General features: G+C 40.9%; 2 protein-coding genes across 3 annotated transcripts in view; both read left to right on the top strand.

The window, feature by feature from the left end:
• Nucleotides 1–10075, top strand: part of pard6gb (par-6 family cell polarity regulator gamma b) — a 37062-nt gene extending 26987 nt beyond the window's left edge. Inside the window, exon 3 of the mRNA XM_085148072.1 lies at nt 6911–10075. Within this exon, the coding sequence (XP_085004198.1) occupies nt 6911–7974 (1064 nt within the window). The 3' untranslated portion in view covers nt 7975–10075. The remainder of the gene's footprint in view (nt 1–6910) is intronic.
• Nucleotides 10076–12877: 2802 nt separating this feature from the next.
• Nucleotides 12878–19104, top strand: bloc1s4 (biogenesis of lysosomal organelles complex-1, subunit 4, cappuccino). 2 transcript variants are annotated; one of them, XM_085148074.1, is made up of 6 exons: nt 12878–13321; nt 15007–15078; nt 15175–15276; nt 16006–16149; nt 16792–16926; nt 18075–19104. In XM_085148074.1, exons 1-6 carry the CDS (start codon nt 12980–12982, stop codon nt 18171–18173), a joined length of 894 nt encoding a protein of 297 aa, XP_085004200.1. In that variant the 5' UTR covers nt 12878–12979; the 3' UTR covers nt 18174–19104. The 2 variants fall into 2 exon arrangements, with proteins under 2 accessions (XP_085004200.1, XP_085004201.1); XM_085148075.1 differs by lacking the exon at nt 16006–16149 and having other exon boundaries at nt 12899–13321.
• The last annotated feature ends 39 nt before the right edge of the window (nt 19105–19143 follow it).

The following is a 19143-nucleotide window of genomic DNA, read 5'->3' as shown; positions in this document are numbered from 1 at the left end:
CAGTAGTCGGCTCCTAAACACAAAGAGGGACTTCTAAGCCATCTCCAAAAGGGAGGCCCGGACACGTCCAAGAAGACGGATTGTTTTGGTTCCTCCATTTGATACTGAGACAAAGATGAAAACCTAACCTCTCATTTAAAAGATACTGCACACTGCATTTTGAGTTTTTCTTGCCCTTTTTCTTTTTTTTTCTTTTTTTTTTTTTCACATGGGAAAGAGACGTAGAAATTTGCTGCTCGATATCTCGATTTTTTATTTTTTATTTTTATTTTTAAAGTCATAAAGTAAGAACAAAAAGAGTTCTTAGTCAAAGCTGTGTCCCAGATGTCACACAGGCACTTTTATTAACATAGAGCATAGATGTACATAAAATTTACTCAAAAATAAATGATGAGCATTTATTAAATAATAATGCTCCATAAATAAAAGAAAAGAATGTTGTTTTTGTGCATAACAAAAAGCTCACAATTGTGCAGTCAAAATGTAAACTAACAGACGCTAAGCATAGTAACAAAGACAGATTTCACAGCTGCTCTGTTCCCAACTTCTACTGCGTGACTGCCTGGAGTTTGAAATCCTCTTCGTAACCACGTCTCTTAACAGGTGCCATTTATGGTTCTTATACACAGTAGGGTAATATTACGTTGAAGCACAGTACGTATCACTCCGCGAGGCTCCTCGGTAGCCGTAATGCTCCGACAATCCATCAAGGGGTGCAGCTCCGTAGCTTACCAAAGTCGTACTAAAACATTTTTTGACAGATTGCTGAGCGCTGTGTACCACATAAAATCGGTTCGCGGCCATCAAGCACAACCAGAATTCATACATAAGGCGCGCTGTCAACTTTTGAGAAAATGAAAGGATTTTAGGCTGTGCAGCGCCTCTGGGCTGCATGGCGTTAGCGTGGTTAGCTCGTTAGCGTGGTTAGCTAGCTAACACGTTGACGGCGTCCAGCCCCACGCACGGGGCGATGTGCAGTAACTCGTTAACGGAGATTTGCCGTGTCCATCTTGTCGCTTCCTGCAGGTGAAGCGATGGGGGAGGAGGGGGAGTTGTGTTCAGTGAAGGAGAGGTGAGGCCGAGTAACGTTGCATAAAGACAAAAGTGGACGAAAGAGAGGCAAACTTGCGGCTCCACAAGTATAGTGATAACGTAACATAGACTATATCGATATAAAGGATATTGTCACATCTTATATCTCGTATAAAAATATATCGATGTTTTTTAAAAACTCGATATATCGCCCAGCTCTAGTGGAGACCACTGCTAAAGCTGTTAACCAGCTGTTTGTGCAGATGCCTCGACCCACTCCCACATTATGACAACACTTTTTACAGTGATAAAACCATAAAGCTTAATATCACTGATTGCATTTAATTCTTCCAAAAAACAGCTTTTAAATGGCGAGGAAATGAAGTTCAATCAAGACTAGGATGCACGTGAGATTAGCCCGTCAAATGCCTGGTATCATCTGGCATTGACATTAGCTTATCTTCTGGGGTTGCCCTTTGGCATACCTGAACTAACACTGTTTGATTAGTGTCTTACACCGTATTTGCAGCAGTGTTTAACTGCTATGTGTACACTCACGTGATGGTACAAGACGCACTAATAACTGACCTTATCAGTTCAGGCCCTGGTTCCAGCAGGTACTTTGTTTTTCTCTGTGGTTGCCCTCTTTTTCTGCACAGGTGCAAGCAAAGCTTTTAACATACTGCTCACACATCTTGAAGGTGACCCCTAACACTTTGTATGTGACAGTGCGCTGGACTGATGATGTCAGACAGAGTAGCTTATACAAGCAAACACACCCAGGTTCAATTCCCTGCGTTTTTATTTCCCTCCGTTAAATCATGCGTGTTATCCATGTTGTATCAAACATGAAATTACCAAAGCTGACAGAGAGGGCTTAAAGCACAGCCTCAAAATGGAAGTGCACTCTTGCTGTGTTTCATTTCCATCTACTGAAGTTGTTTTGAGTCGGTGGGAATGTCAGAAGACCTGCCAGGAACAAGTGTGCAGTGAGGTCCTAATGGCTGGGTCGTAAAACTTTTTAGATTCCTGCTTTTTATGGGAAAGGCTGGAAAAGCAGTAGGACTTGAAAACGCCTTCTTTTCACAGTTTTGGTTAACTAGAGGTGGGCTTGAGTGGATCAGAGGCTATTTTTCCAGTTTTTCCCCCTTTGGCTTTGTAAGGTGCGAACAGTATGGGGCATTTAATAGCAGCTGAGAACCAGACAGAAACTCATTTGCTAACCAGCCTTTCAAGGATTCATTAAAAACTGTGGGTAAAACAGACAAACAGAAAAATATATATGTCAGCAAAGGCGCTCATTAGCCAAAAAAATGATAAACAGGTTTAAAATAGGCACTTGCTGTGTTTCTTGTCTTGACGTAATGCAGGAGTTCAACCTGATCGGAGATATCGCCGACTACATTAACCACCACATTCTTGGAGTGGCAGGCACACACATCAACAGAGAGCAGAATGTAGACTCCTTTTCACCTCTGACCTCAAAGCAGTCGGAGCCACATAAGGTGGTGTTCTGGCATCGTGGTGCATTTGGAGCCAGTATTGCTAAATAAAACTCCCTTTCACATGTTGATTTAAGCATTGCAACACTGAATTCCTCTCAAAGGAATCAGAGCTCCCGTATTACCTTTGCTGATGCTTCACACCTCAACTGTTAAACGTTATTTTTGTTTTTGTTTTCATTTGTTTTTTTTCCATCTGTCAGCATTCAACCTCACTCCTCTGGTTTGGCTTGGCTTGAGTTCCCTAGTATTTCTGGGCAAAGTAACAGTACAAACAGCTGTTACTAGCGAGTGTGCATGCATATAAGTGTTCCTAAATTTGACTCATTTTCTATTCCATACTGTGATCAACATTTAGTCTTCTCACAGGCTTTTAATTATTAGGTCGAACCTGCAAACACTCAGCATTGACCCGGCATTCTTTGATCAGCGGGTTCACATCAGCTTACCCATCATGCTTCATCGTGCTGCAGGGATTAGGTTTGTCAGGAGTTGTTATGTTAACCATCGTGTTATCAGCTGGAACATGCTCACTTTGGGTTTGTCTGCGTCTCCCACACTTGGCAGGGCTATGACACTGATGGTTCATCCTTACTCGGTTCTTTTCCAAGTTGTTGACCTTTTTAATAAGATTATTTTAGAAACATCTTATTTTTCATGCAAACGTTCAAGTAAGAGAGTTTTCCTGCTTTATTAAACCCTAAAGAAACACATGTGAGTTTACCAAGAAGGCATACAGTGTCTGTGCTTATGTAGAGGGGTTTTCAACAGGCAGCAGACACTAGGTGTTGAGCTTTTGCAGTGGAAACGTGCTTTTTAATTTGATTAATATATTACCCCAGTCCAGAAGACAGACATGAACTAAGTTTTGTGGCCACTGTTTTGTTTTCTTCTTCTACTCAACATCTCAATTTGATTGGCTACATATCACCCAACTAGCTAGATATGATCCATCATCAGTTTATCTACTGATTATTTTCTTGAGAAACAGGTTTTTATAAGGACTTTTTTTTTTCCTAAATATAATATGACTTCAGGCTTTCCCGTGAAGTGTGTTGCAACTCGCAGCGTTGCCTGTGGCTGTTTGTCGTTGTTATTTAATACCTTTTGTCGTGGCTCTCTTGGCTCTCATTCTTTCATCAAACTATGTGGTACTACTTAGTGTTTAGTACTTGCCTGCTGAGGTGTATGGAGTTTGAGGCTTTCTTTTTAGAGAGGTAAACAGCCGTCTGCATACATTTTGTGTCACAAGTCGTTTTTGTTGTTGTCATCGTTGTTGTCTTGGTTTTGTTTTTATAAATAAGATGGAGGGAAATCATAGTATTTGAAATAAAGAAGATAATTTGGGGCAGATTTTATACAGTGACCCCTTTTTTTTTTTTTCTTTTTTTTTTTTTAAATGCAAACACAACCCCAAACAGCTTAACTAGTCTTTCCTCTTCAGCTCTTTCCCTTTGGGTATATCAGCACACCTCTGTTGTAAATATGCAAGTCCCTTAAAGCAAATTACAGAAATATATGCTTCTTTGGGGTTTTGCAGAACAGCTGTGAGCCATTACATACAAACTACAGTCTTTTCAGTCAGGGGGGGGAAAAAATCATCTGTTGCCCCATATACCGTGATGATGTGGCGTGGCATTGCTTCAGACTGAGGTGAGGGTGTGGAAGGAGGGTGTTGCTCCGAAATCCTGTAATGACATTCTAGCTGCAATCCCACCCAACATGGTTCCCATCAGACAGACTTTCACTTGTGGTAGAAATTCCCGCGCTGCAGCGAATGCCTCGTCTGGATTCAATCAAATCAGCTTCTGCTGCAACATGCACAATACATTTTAGAATACCAAGCACCAAGTTTGATTATATTCAGACTGTCTCTGCTTAAAAAATGCATTTTTACAAAGCAATTTATTCTTCCTTATCGGGCACTTCTGGCACAGCAGCTTGGCTTGAGTCTTTGAGGACTTGACAACATTATTTCATGCTGAGCCAGGAGATGTCAGTCTTATAGTTTGCACATTTATCATTTCTATTTTTGCCTTGTTTTTCATTGTGTTTCCCCATGATTTCTATGGTCGACGGCACTGCCGATTTCATGGGAGCTGCTTCTGTTCACCTGACAGCATTAAGACCCTGAGCACACGTTGCGTTTCACAGCAATTGTATTCTTTTCATGTCCATCATACAGACATTATCAGAAAGGGATATGACACTCAAAGTATTCTGAATAGAAATTGTAGAGCTATGTTAACCTAACGATGTTTATCTTTAAAGTTTATTCTTCCAAAAAAAAATTAATTCTCTAAAAACAAAAAAATGCAGTTGTCCCACCCTCTGACCCCACAGAGCCAATCAAAACTGATGCATGCACAAAGTCGAGGTTCGCGACTTAGCTGCCACCACAGAGCTGGCAGGTATTTTGTTGTTAAGGTTGGGCTGTAGGTAAGTGTATTCCAAACATGACTTAACCCGCCTGGAAAACTTCCCAGATTCGTTGCCAAGATGCATGCCGAGAGGATGGATTTTGGAAAAAATAGAATATATTGCTTAGTCATCAGTGTGCACACAGAAGTTGTAGAGGGAGAACATACAATGATGATGAGTCGACACTTCATATGGAGGTGTATGGCAGAGGTCCTGAGGCTGGAGCTGGCTCAGAATTTAAATTTATTTCAGTGTTTGAATAAAGGCCCAACAAATACTGTGTGCTGAACCATCGGTGCACAGTCAAACACACAATTTCTTTTTTTTTTTTTTTTTTCTTTTTCTAAAAAAGTGTCCCTAACAGTTGGGCAAACATGAGTCATAGTAATGGAAGTGCTGGAGCTGATTCTCCTGTCTGGGGACCTTCGCTTCCTGTCACATCACGGTTTACTGTGTCCAGATTTCCTGCCTGCCTGAGAAGGGAAGATTAGAGAGCTATTTTTTTTTTCCTCTCCTCCTCTTAGTTGCATCTTTGTGAGAAATACAACTCAGTGAACATATGTGTAATCATATGTGAGTCAATGTGGACTGACATTTTTTTTAAATGTCAGTCATTCACTGACAGGGTGATCCAAGCCACTGAACTACAACCAGGGAAAAGTACCAGAGGAGGTGCTTTTTCTGTAGCACAATTTAATTGAAAAGATGAGTGAACGTGAACAAATTTGGCCTGAAAAGTTCATTAAAAGTAATTAATAAATGCAGACAGAACAAAAGGTAAGGGCTGACTGGGTAAAATTGCTATTTAAAATGATGTTCAGAGCAGTTGTTAAATTACAAATGAAAATTGATCAAAGTTCAATAATGACTGAAATGGCTAAAAGTAATTCCTAGAGACTTTGTGTAGTTAAAACTGTAACTGCTCAAAGCTTTAACATATCTGATAAACTCTCTGACAGTTTGACATGATGACAAATGATTAACATTATAAACAATTAGGAGTTAAATAACAGTTGATTGGAATTGCTTCAGGGTTGGGGGGATGACGTTGTTCCTGTGGGGTTTGTCAGATTATAAAAAGGCTAGGGAGCACTAATCATGTCCACCATGAAGGCCTCCATTGTTTCATTGATGGCTCTGAATCTGTGGTTGGAAACATCGAGCATTAACTGAGATTAGCAAACAAATCTTCCCTCAGCTCATTCTTTCCACATTGTGTTGTCTCATTGTCCTTTGAGGTCACTTGTGAACTGAGGTCGTGGAAGATGGTTCACTTTTTAATTAGCTATAAAGAGCACAATGAGGTTTTTTTGTTTTTTGTTTTTTTGTCTGTTTGTTTTTTAACATTTGATACTGAGTTGTATGGGTTATGGTACATGTACCTCATGTGACTTTGTATATGCGTGCAGAAATGCAACCCTGTTATCCATGTAGCTGCAGCCTGGTAGCAGAGGGGTGGGTCACAGCTTTCTGCACTGGAATGCTCTGCAAACTCAGCAACACACACACACACACACACACACAGAGCTTCTCAGCATCTGAATCTAGTTGACCTGTTCAAGTTGCACTTTTGCATAGAAACCTTGTGAGTAAACCTCTGAGCACTCCAGTGTTGTTTATAACTTTCCTCTAATTAAAATATTGTGTCAGATCTGGAATAAAAGTTGTGTAAATGATTAGCAGGTAAGACAGTTCGGGTCAGCTACGTCTGTGCATCATTTGCACGAGGGTTGCTGAGTTTGTAACAGAGGTTTTGATAGCCTTTTTATCTTTTTGTTCCAGATTTATATTTTTGTTCTTTGACTAGTTTTCCATGATTCGTACTTGCAAATAGTTATTTTTTTATGGGGCCTTGGTTTAACACTGTAGGCAATGCACATGGAAGATAAACATTTTGAACTGGTTTTCTTGTCACTAAATCTTTTTCTTTCTCTGTCTCGTCTCTTTCTTTGCAGAAGAGATAGACTATACCAACTTTGCCTCCAACACCATAACACGTAAGAAGAAGCCTGTGGTCGCGCTGCGCAACGACGTCAACCGTAAGCGTCCTCACATCCGCATCGGCATGCCACAGGACTTCCGACCCGTTTCCTCAATCATTGACGTGGACATCTTACCTGAATCTCACCGCCGTGTCCGCCTGTATCGCCACGGTTCAGACAAACCTTTGGGCTTTTACATTCGAGATGGAGTCAGCGTGCGCGTGACTTCTCACGGACTGGAGAAAGTACCTGGCATCTTCATATCTCGGCTGGTGCCTGGAGGTTTGGCGGAGAGCACCGGGCTGCTGGCGGTTAATGACGAGGTGCTGGAAGTGAACGGCATTGAAGTGACGGGGAAATCCTTGGATCAGGTAACAGATATGATGATCGCCAACAGCCACAACCTGATTGTTACAGTCAAACCGGTGAATCAGCGCAACAACGTTGTCCGCAGCAGCAGGATCTCCGGCAGCTCGGGCCAGTCGTCCGATAGCAATGGCTCAACCGGTCACATGTATGTAAACACAGGGGGGATGCCACCTTCTGGGGCGCATGGTTATCAGGATGACCTGGAGAGTGACGAGGATAATGACGTCGTCATAGAGAAAAACATCAAGAGGCCATCTCAGAGGTCCAATGCTTCGCTGGCATCCAGTGCGTCCCGCACACAACACCAGAATCCGACCACCACCTCAGGCTCGGCGGCACCTCCGAGCCCTCCCACACGACCACTGTCGGTGGTCTCCACTGCTTCGTTCCACTCCCAGCAGAGTCTAAACGGAGGGTCCCACCACCACCAACACAGCAGCCTTAGCTACCAGTTCCACAAAGACCTTAACCTTCAGCACAACCCACACCAGCAGTCCCTTCACAGCCATCAACCCCACGCGCAACTTCATCATACCAGCAACCCAGCCCTCCGCCACAGCAACGGCAGCCTGCACAAAATTCTCAGCTCACTGAAAACTGACCCACGAAACAGTCTCGCACTTCCCAGAGGAGGGGTGGAGGAGGACGGCACTGTCATTACCCTATAATACTTACAAACACAGACACACAAACATCCCGACTGCTCAGAGACTAAACTGGAACAGCTAAATAATGAGCATGTGCGTGTTTTGTCAAATACTAACTGTGTAACTTCTGTCTGGTTTTACAAAACCTTTGATGTTAGGAAGTTGCAAACAGGAAAGAGCATTGTGTACATATTTCTTGTGGGGTTTTTTTTTTGTTTTTGTTTTTTTTAAAGTCCTCTTTATCATACATGAGAAAATTTGTATGTTTTGTAATAAGCATCAGAACAAATAACTGTTTTTAGGCAAGTCCACTATCGTAGTTCTGAATGTACTTACAGCCTTGTCTTTACTTAGTGACCACTTTTTATTAAGACCCTTTTCATTCTTCTTACTGGGACCAACTGGGGTTTGTTTATGTGGATGTTTTAAAGAGTAAATCTATATTTCTTATATTCTGATGAATGGTGTGTAGAGTGTTTTTGTTTGTTTGTTTTTTTTAATAGGTCTTTTATGCTTTATGATCAAATCCGTGTATCTGTTTCAATAAATTATTCTGTCTCACAATTATGCAAACTATAAATGTGATGTTTGCTCCACTACTTATGCACTTAATGGCTTCTAAATTGAGACAATTATTTCTGCATTTATATAATTATATCTTTTTAGCTTCTTAGAGCTTTCAAACTACAACTGGTCACTTCATTAGGCACACCTTATTGTTGTTTTAACTCCTTATTTATGGCACTGATTCACAGAGGTGCTCATTCCTCTGATATTTTGGTCAATATTGACCCGATAGCATCACATCATAGCTACAGATTTCTCGACTGATGTCATTATCCCATTCCACCACATTCCTAAGAATTGAGAGCTGATGACAATAAAGGCCATTTGAGTACAGTGAACTCACTGCCATGGTCAAGAAACCAGTTTGAGGTTTGATTTGAATTCTGACATGGTGTGTTATCCTGCAGGAAGCAGCCATCGGTACAGAGTGGTCACAAAGGGATGGAGATAGTTGGCAACAACACTCAGGCTGTGTGTCGCTCTGCACTAAAGACCCCAGAGCATGCCAGGAAAATATACCCCACACAGCTACATCACCAGCTTGATGTTTTGTGTTTTCAGAGATGCTCATCTACACACCGTGGTTCTAACAAGTGATTTGTTACTACAACTTAGAGCAGTGTGACCATTCTCCTCTGACCTCTGACAACAACTCATTTTCACCCAGAGAACTGCCACTCACTGGATTGTTGTATTTATTTTTGGGGGGTGTTTTCTCTGTAAGCTCTAGAGATGGCTGTCTGGGGAAAATCCCAACATATCAGCAGTTTCTGAAATACTTAGACCAGCCCATCTAAGTATTTCAGCTATGCCACTTAAAAGTTACTTAAATCAACTTTCTTCTAAATCCTGATGCTCTGCATGAACTTCAGCTGGTTTACTGACCACATCTACATGCAAAAATGGATATGAGTTATGTTATAATTTATATAGATATTTGCGTTAATGAGCAATAGTACAGGTGTACCTAATGAAGTGGCCAGTGAGTGTATTTACTTTAAAATGTATTTTTGTACTGAACAGACACAAGATGCTGTTTAGCACAGATGACTGCATGAATTGTACTAAACAAAATGGAAAAATAAGTTTTAGTTTCAAACTAAAGGCCAGAAGATTTTCATTCAACTCAAAGCTGATGGTGAAACAAAGAGGCTGACATTCCATTTCAGAGTAACTAGGAACTCATAACCACACAGTGTGGCGTAAGTGGTGTGAATTTCTGGAACACCATTTCTGAAGCTTAAGTAAAAGTAATCTTGACTCGTGTAAAACCACAAAGACTTGTGGCTATTTAAAGGTGATGAGTCTGTAGTGATGTCATCTGCACCTAATTCAAGTCATTTAAAGCTACAGTGAAAGCCACAAATCCTAGGCTTTTAGAAAGCAGTAGTCGAGTAGTCTTCAGTAGAGAAGATAAGAAATTAAGGTCTTGTTTCACAAAATAATTCACTTTAGACATCACAAAGTCAAGATGTAGACTATCTGAAGGTTGAATTCTTTGAGTCAGGCACAGCTTTATCATCATTTTGCTTTTGGCTACAGCCTGTGCTTCCAACCTAGATATGCAACTGGAATGCATGTCAGAGGTCCTCCGGCAGCAGCGGCACCAAACATCTTTCACTTCTCTGCTAATGAATATTTTCCTCCTGTGTTTGTTCAGGATGCCACACTGCTCATACATCTAATAGATCCTTCACACCCAACTAGTCAGCACTGTCAGTCAGCAGGACTGTGGGTTTAGCCGGAGACCTGAAATCCTAACTGTCACGCAATCAGTCTTCACTATCTGTGTCCTTTTATCAGAGTCAGCCGAGGAAGGGCAGTTACAGTTAGAAACAGTTATGTTATGTTCCCCACATGTGATACAGATGTTCGGCTGATAGAATATAGGATTCAAGCACACACTGATTAAAGCAGACAAACTCAAAATAAACAGACGTGGCCGCCTTAATGCTTTCTTGGACGTGACCACGTCCAACTGAAGATCTGAGGTTCAGAGGGAATTATTGGAAACGTCTGCACAAGCCTGACGGATTTGACAGGTAATCCTTTTCATTGGATACTTTGTATGCTAAAACGTGTTAAACCCCTTTGATCATAGGCAGGTTTTTTTTTCTGCATACAAAACATGTTGACCTACGTCAGACATATGAACTCCCCCAAGTCCCCATGCCATATTTCACTCTGCCACATGCTGGTCGACACTGGAATAACACGTACCGTTACTGAAATGTTAAAAGTTACTGTTGTATTTTATCAGACCAGACAATCTTTTTTTTGTTGTTTTCTATTGCAAGAGTCCTTAGTGCTTGTTGAAAAAAAAAAACCTACAGCACTTTCCATGACATAAATATTTAATCTTTTCCCAAAAGTAAACTACACTCTCCTCTTTTCAATGCTCTCAGTATCAAATCATACAAGTTCATCCATGTAGAAATTGATTTTAGAAATTATTTGCTAACAGGGGTGTCACATCTTGTTGAATATCCTTATGCTTCTCACTGGCTACCCAACTGTCACCTATGCCCCTCCCAAAAATGGTGGCACATACAGGAGGTCGGTGGTCCGATCCCCAGCTACTGCATCCGTATGTTAAAGTGTCCTTGGGAAAGATAAATACATACATACCATATGAGTTTGCATGTGTATGAAAGAGTTAAAGATGTGTCTGTGGATGTGCAGCTTCCAGTGTATGTTTATGTAGAGGGGAGAAGACTTGGATGGAAAGACAAAATTATAAGTTCTCACAGTGGATTAATAGATAGTCGTGATCACTGCTGTGAAATTCAGCTTTAGGGTCCAGTATTGTGTGATTAACCTTACTAACTTGATAGCGAAGCACCACAGTGGGTGGGTACACCACAGCCTGTACCCAGCTTTTCACCCAATGTTAATGTTATGTCCAGTTTAGGCAGTTTAGATTAGGCTACCCAAACCAACTTGGCGACCTACAGAAAATACTTTAAGAGTGGATCAATGACTCCCCCAGGAGGTCACAAAATTACCCAGAAGAAGAACTGCAGGTATCACTTGCCTCAGTTAAGGTTAATGTTCATGATTTAACAATAATAAAGAGACTGGGGGAAAATTGCATCAATAGGAGAGTTTCAAGGAGAAAACCACTGCTGACCAAAAACAACAGAAAGGCAAATTTGCCAAAAAGCATTTTGATGATCCCCAAGACTTTTTAGAAAATATCATGTGGACTGACAAGAAAAGGGTTGAACTTTTTGGAAGGTCCGTTACATCTGGTGTAAAACTAGCATTTGAAAAAAAAAGAACATCATACAGACAATCAAAAGTATTGGTGGTAATGTGATGGTCTGGGTCTGCTTTGCTGCTTCAGGATCAGGATTGATGAAAACATAGTAAATGGTAAATGGACTGGTTCTTCTACATATCGTCCACCCAAGTATGAATTTTGCGCTCTACCAGAAAAAGGTGAAAAAGCTTAATGCTCTCATACTCAAATCTGGCAGCAGGACAATGATCCAAAACACACCAGCAAGCCCTCCTCTGAATGGCTTACAAACAAACCCAAAATAAAAACCCAAAATTAAGCTTTTGGAGTGGCCAAGTGGCCAAGATTTTGATACTATGCATGACCTTAAACTCGACATTCATGCCTGAAAACTCTCCAGTGAGGCTGAAATAAACAAATTCTGCAAATAAGAGTGGGCCAAAATACTTTCACAGAGATGTGTAAGACTCGCTGTCACTTAGCACTAAGGCTTGATTGCAGTTCTTGCTGCCAAGGATAGCACAACCAGTTATTAGCATTAGGGGAGATTCCTTTTTCACACAGGGTTAGGTAGCTTTTTTTCCTTAATAAATGTAATCATAATTTTAAAACTCCCTTTTTTTATTCAGTTTGGATATCTTTTTCTAATATTAACATTTATTTGATAATCTGAAATGTTTAAGGGTGACAAATATGCAAAAACAAAAAACCCAACAACAACTAAGAAATCAGGAAAGGGGCAAATACATCATTGCACTATAACAAATCTCATTGCAGTTATCTTTTTTTACTTGAAGTGTTCAAGTTGTAAGTTTGCCTTATAGTTAAAAGCACTAAAATCTAAGAGTAAAACCTCTAAAATTGATCCAGTGGTTGGAATTCTGTTGTAAAACTGCCGTGTCCAAAGATGAAAATGATGGGAAATAAACTGAAAAATTGTAACATTTTTAAAACTCAAGTGGCTAATGGAATTTATTAATTTCAATGCATGAATCCATAGGGGAAGACATGCAAAGAAATTGCGCTTGTATCCACCATTGAGAATGTATTCCATTATATTCTATTTATTTATATTGTATTTTTCTTTATTTACATTTTCCGTTTTCTGCTGCACTAAAAACACCTTTGTCCCTTACGAGCTTCCGTCCACTGTGCGACACACGTGATCTAGTCATTTGACAAGGCAAAACACGGCAGTAGATCAGAAAGACAAGCGACATGGACCATCAACGGGTTGACAGGGTGGGCCTGCTGTCTCCCCTGGAGGAGTCCAGCGCTGAGATCAGCACAGACAGCGGAATCGTCTCTCAGAGTGCGAGCAGTTTGTCGATGGTGAGCGAAATCCTCAGCAGCGGGACGGTGTCGCAGAGCCCCAGCTTTGGAGCAGCGGCGGGGGCAGGAGTAGCAGCAGCAGCTAACGTTATTTCTCAAAGCCCGAGCCTCGATGAAGCTGCAGAGCCCGGGACAACCGACAAGCACGACCCAGAGCAGGACGACGAGGTGCTGAGGCACACCGCGCTCAGCTACTCCTCCTACATCAGGGCGACAGCAGGAGACGAGGTGCGTGCTGTTATATCAGCAGCTAAGCTATGTTTAGCTCTTTGTTTATGATTTGACTGTCAGTACCGCAGCAGCCCTACACAGTCTTCCTGTACACGAAGTGTTCCACTTTCATTATGAGTACCAAATAAAGTGGTTTACATCGTCTCCATTAAGGACTATATGTCTTATTCTACCTAGCATTTTCTTATACTACAAGAACGTTACGTTACAAGAAAGTTTCACGTTGCTTTTGTCAGTAACTCGGATGGTGTTGGCAATGGCAGTTGCTAGGCGACACGAAAGTAGTGATAGGATTGGCTTACATCAGCTGGCCTGTAAAGATGTATTGCGGAGGTTTATGTCGGAAGTCCCAAATTAGGCCAACTAATTTCAAAAACAGGTACAAAGTAGAAATGATTGTGTTTTAAATGCTCTACGAGTGCAGTGGCATAGTGCGGTCCACCAGCACCACATACTAAGACAGTATCCCACATTTTACTGGGTTTAATGAGTCTCACATGAAATATGCAGCCCCAAAAAGACACGTACCTGCACGGACTCTACTCAAACCAAAAAATTATAGGCTGTCAGAACAGCAGCTGGAGTAAGAATTTAGCCCCTGATGAACTTTGATAGAAAAAGGGGAAACACCAGTATAAGAAGACTTTCGCAAACATTGAAGCTTACTTTTAAAATTGCATTAACGTCGAATCTGGCCTTCACATGACTTATGCCTCACCATTAACTGACAGGAAGTATGCTCTGGGGAGAAAAGGGATGAAAGTCAATGAAATCAAGACAGAATACATGTGTGTGAATGAGAGAGAAAGTGTAAATGTGAAGCTGCAAGGAGCAGAGATAGTGAAGGTGGATGGGTTTACATATCTGGAGTCAACCATCCAAAGCGATGGACAGGGCACAAGTGAGGTGAGGAAGAGAGTATGGGGGAAGTAGATGGAGACAAGTGTCAAGAGGATAGCAGCAAAAGTAAAAGATTTGCAAGGTGGTAGTAAGACCTGCTAGGATTTATGGTTTGTTCAGTTTGCCTCTGACCCCCCCCCCCCCCCCCCCCCCCCAAAAAAAAAAAAAGACAGATGACAGAGTTGAAGATGTTCAGATTTGAATTGGGATTGAGCAGAATGGACAAGTGTTTCAGAGGGACGGCTCAGGTTGAGGAATTTAGTAGTAAAGTTTGAAGGGCTAGAGTTTGAGATGTGTAGAGATGGGATAGAGGATATATTGGACAAAGGATGCTGAATATGGAGGTGCCAGGCAGGAGGAAAAGAGGAAAACCACAAAGATGATTCACTGCTGCCAGAATGATTGCTAGAGACTCTGATGACAGGAAAATGAAAAGTCATATATTTACAAGCTTTTAATTCTAACTCAAGTGGCTTGAATCTGGGTGAAGGTGCGAGTAACTGCTGTTAAGGTCAAAACTGGGTTGTGGGATTTTTCATGTCAATTCAAAAGTCATTAGAAGAATGGCCTGAGAACTGATTCAAGCCCAAGCCATGTGACTTGAGTCTTAAGTGGATATGCGTGATACAAGGCATGTTACAGAGAAGCTGAAGAAGGAGCACAAAGGCTGCTGTGTTTTGGCCGTGCGGTCTAAACATATTGAAGCTTGTGTGTGGGCAGCATAACTATGACATATTTCACACACTCTGGGACCCTTACTTTAAAATCATTGTCTTATCTAGATCCTGTGCTTGGAGAAAAGCTTGGAAGAGATGCTGACAAGAGTGGATGAGTTTGTTGGAATGCTGGATATGGTAAGCTCAGTCAGAATATGAAAGTGTGTCTTACATCTCATGTTTTAGATTACGTGGATAATTTGCTTCTGATATTCTGTCTTGTTTTGTCTACAGATCCGTAACGATACCTCGCAGATAGTGAATGAAAACCTACCTCAAATCCAGCAGAAGTCTGATGAAATGAGACAGATATACAGAAGAATTGATAAGCTGGAGGTAAAGCGACTTTTTCATACGGTTCATTTTGTTTTGTATAAAATATTCATTTGCCGCTTTTATAATGCACACAGATTCCTCAGAGAGGCATCCTGCCAAACTGCAAGCAACATTAACAACTCTAATATGAAATACGTGATTGTGAGTTGATGTGTATTGATTTGTGTGCAGTGTTTTTATTCATAATTAAATACGGAAAGTATCATCCTCACAAATGGAGACCCTGAGCGACTTGTTTGTTTTTCTATTTCCTCTATTTATTCATTCATGTACCGAAAAGGTAAAAGTATTAGTTCCTGTTCCTCATGTAAAAGCTTACCATGCATTCAAATGTCTGGTAATCTACCAGCAAAGGGGACCTTATTTGCAAAAACTGTGTTTATTTGAGTTCATACTCATGATTTCTTCAGCTGAATGTCATTAAATGTCTTCATCAGGTAACTTGTGATGAGACAAAAATAAAATTTACTTCATGATAAACAGTCATGTGAAGCTTTTCAGAGGAACTTATGTAGTTCTGTGAAAAACTAGGAACACCCCATAATTTAGCAACTTGTAGAACCACCTTTAGCAGAAATAACTTGAAGTAATAATTTTCTGTATGACTTTATCAGTTTGCAGCCATTCATTTATGCACAGCTCTCTAAGGTCCCGTCACAGCATTTCAGTCGGTTTGATGTCTAGACTTTGTTTGGGCCATTGCAGCACCTTAATTCTTTTCTTTTTCAGCCTTTCTGTTGTAGATTTGCTGCTGTGCTTGGGATCATTGATCATTGTTGCATGACCCAGTTTCAGCCAAGCTTTAGCTGTCAAACAGGTGGCCTCACATTTGACTCTAGAGTACTTAGGAACATCCAACTTTGCAAACCTAAGGTGAATTTTCAGGGACGTCCACTCCTGAGAAGGTTGTGTCGACTCACACTTCGGTGTTGCAGTCCAGCAAACAGCCAAACTGCTTTTACAGAGGTGCTAAACACTTGCTGATGATCAGTTAATCACGTGCTTTTTATCACCTGGCAGCTACTTGGGCTCATAATTCCTATTGAAGCGATAACGGTGTTCTTATGCTCATTGTTCAGCCCTTATCTCAGGTGGTGCATGCCAAGTTTAAGTTTGTACGTTTTTCATAGAAGTGGATAGAGTGCTGTGTAAACTTCCTTTTTCACATGACTCTATATTAACTGCATAAACCTTTTTATATTAAAAATTATCTGTCACAATCTATAGTTAAAATTAAAGACCCATTTGTTTGTTTTTTTTTCATTGCAAAATATGATTAATATTTCCTGATTTGTAATAAAGAGTCAGACTGGACTACAATTATTTGTGGAGCCAAGGTCGGCATCTGCATGTCTGCTTCATAACGTAACAGTCCATCATTGGTGTAACAGCACAGTCATTTTTGACTGGGGACAAAGCGTAGCGGTGTCAGCTGTCTTTTCTGTCTGCCAACCACAGGTAAATTGAATATTGTAACTTTTGTAGTGAATCTTAAATATGCTGTTGTGTCTGCAGGCCTTTGTAAAGATGGTGGGAGCCAATGTCAACGCAATGGAGGAACAGGTCACACAGGCAGAGGGAGAGCTAGGAACACTACCAGGTGCTTTCAAGAAGATCCTCCGCACAATGACTGTTCCAGGCTTCTTAAACGTAAGAGCCGATTTCTGCACTTGTGAATTATAAATTTTCTCCACTATCCACTGAGTTTGGTGTTTGCAGGATTAAACAAAAACGTATTATTTAGAAGGTTCCCAAACTAGTTCAGCTGTGGGCTGCCCACTCTTACTGTAGCAATGTACTGTAATAATCGGTTGCAGTCCAGAGCTTTTGCTGCTACTTGTAACAACCAGCACTTTTCACAATGTTTAAATTAATATCCTACTTTATTTGGTTGTAATTTCCCACTGGAATGAAGCAAAGGGGGTGAGGTTTGTCTTCATAGCTTTTCTGTTACAAAGAAAAAGGAGGAGCCAAAAAATGCTTATGGATTTAAAAAAAAAATCTCCCAAAAGACCCATAGCTGTGATCTCGGTGCCTCATCCCGAGATGCATTTGATGCATTTAGCCAGGATCACAAATGCTGCTGATGGCTAAAACCACATGCCCTGCCCACTTTCTCCGCATTGGGTCTAAATGGGATAGAATGAAATAGATTTGGGGAAATATTAGGTGCTCTCCTTTTAGACAGTGAAATATCTGCTGAGCCATTTATTTCCTCTGAAAAAAAAAAAGACTGCATCCACCACGATCATGGAGGAAACTGGCGATCTGCCCCTAGTGACCTCAGTTGCATCCACACAGAACTTGATTTGCTGAACGTTTGTTGCTTCGTAGCTTACGTTTTATTGCTCAAATACATCCCATATCCAAGGTGTCACTGTCAATGAATATGTTTCATCATAAAGCAATAGTTTGATCTGTAAATGAATCTAAGTGACAGAAAGTGGACACTCTCCTTGTTAAGTAACATAGCGGAGCACCAGTTACTCCAAAGATTTTACCCCATTCCTCATTTTAATCAGCCAGTAGTAGTATGTAGTGTCCAGAGATTGGGATCAAGGCCACTCAGGTCATTTGTAGTCACTATCCAGACTTCATTGAGGTCATTATGAGTAAAGGTTCAAATTTCATAAAAACAAAAACATCCACAGTGTTTTTATTTATATGTCTGATTAAGATCGATGGTGTTCAAGAACAGCATCATGCCTGCGGAGTCAGTGTTCTTTTTAAGGTTTCCCCCAGCAGTTGTAACCACACTTCATTTATTAGGTTTTTAACTTTTGTCTCTTTGCTTTCAGAAACCAGCCAGCCCAAGACGACCAGCACCACATCAGCGTCAAGAAATCCCCAGCGTGTTTCGGACAGATGATTATTTCACGTCACAGCCGGAACAGTGACGCGCTCGAACGTTCAAAACATAACTCGGTTCTAACCTCAGAGGCCTGTTGGGCCAAACTGCACAGATGACTTTTACTGCCACCTATTGCAAGGAGGATCTATTGGTGCAGTGGCTTCAACAAAGCAATAGCAGCCTTTCTGAACAAGTTACTGGAAGTCAAGTGGGTGCAGACATTCTGCGCTCCTGAAAATCATTTCCCTGGCAGCAACAAACACTGAACTGTAGCAAAATTATTTTAGAAGTGCCTGAATGGGTCTTTGGTTTTGTTTTCACTAATGGTGAAGAAAATGTAAGATGTTAAATTTGTGGCAAGTCAGGAGGACAAAGTCGTCCCACTCGCCTGTAGAGCACTGTATAGAAGGTACAATAAGATCTTCAAATAATACACAGAGAAATAACCCAGCTTTGTTTTTATGACTTACATTCCTGTTGATAGTGTTTGTAAAGACCTGCACGCTGTTATGAACTGAGCTGTATTTCTTTGTCTCTTCTACACCCCCATCCGCCGAGCAATACTGATCTTATCCTGTTAAGCATTTAATGTCTTCCATTTCAAAGTATTCACTTTATTTCAAGCCTTATCTTACTGCCTCTCTCTGACACGAGGCTACGTCTTTGATTGCACCTTTTAGAAAAAAAAGCACATTATAGATTAGTTGTCACTTGCTGATTATGTTTTGTGCCAGTGATGAAGCTGCAATCTAAATAGGAAGAAGAGGAACTTTGGACCTCATCATGGAGAGGGGAGCAACAGTACCTAACAGATTAATGCAGTGCGGCCCCTTTCTTGCAAAGTGTAGCCAATAATGGTCACAGCTTCAGCTCTGGTTCTTTGATTACTTGCCAAATTAGTTGTTAAAAATGTTTCATTTTACATGTTGGATTTGGTTTACGATTTTGAGATAATCATTAAAAAATATTTGAGACAAGCTCGTTTCTGTTTCATGATCTCAGGATCCTGAGTTTTA

This window comes from Neolamprologus multifasciatus, chromosome 22 (genome assembly GCF_963576455.1).
Source record: "Neolamprologus multifasciatus chromosome 22, fNeoMul1.2, whole genome shotgun sequence".
NCBI classification, from domain to species: domain Eukaryota; kingdom Metazoa; phylum Chordata; class Actinopteri; order Cichliformes; family Cichlidae; genus Neolamprologus; species Neolamprologus multifasciatus.
Note: the sequence above shows the minus strand (reverse complement) of the source record. Positions and strands in the feature narration are given on the sequence as shown.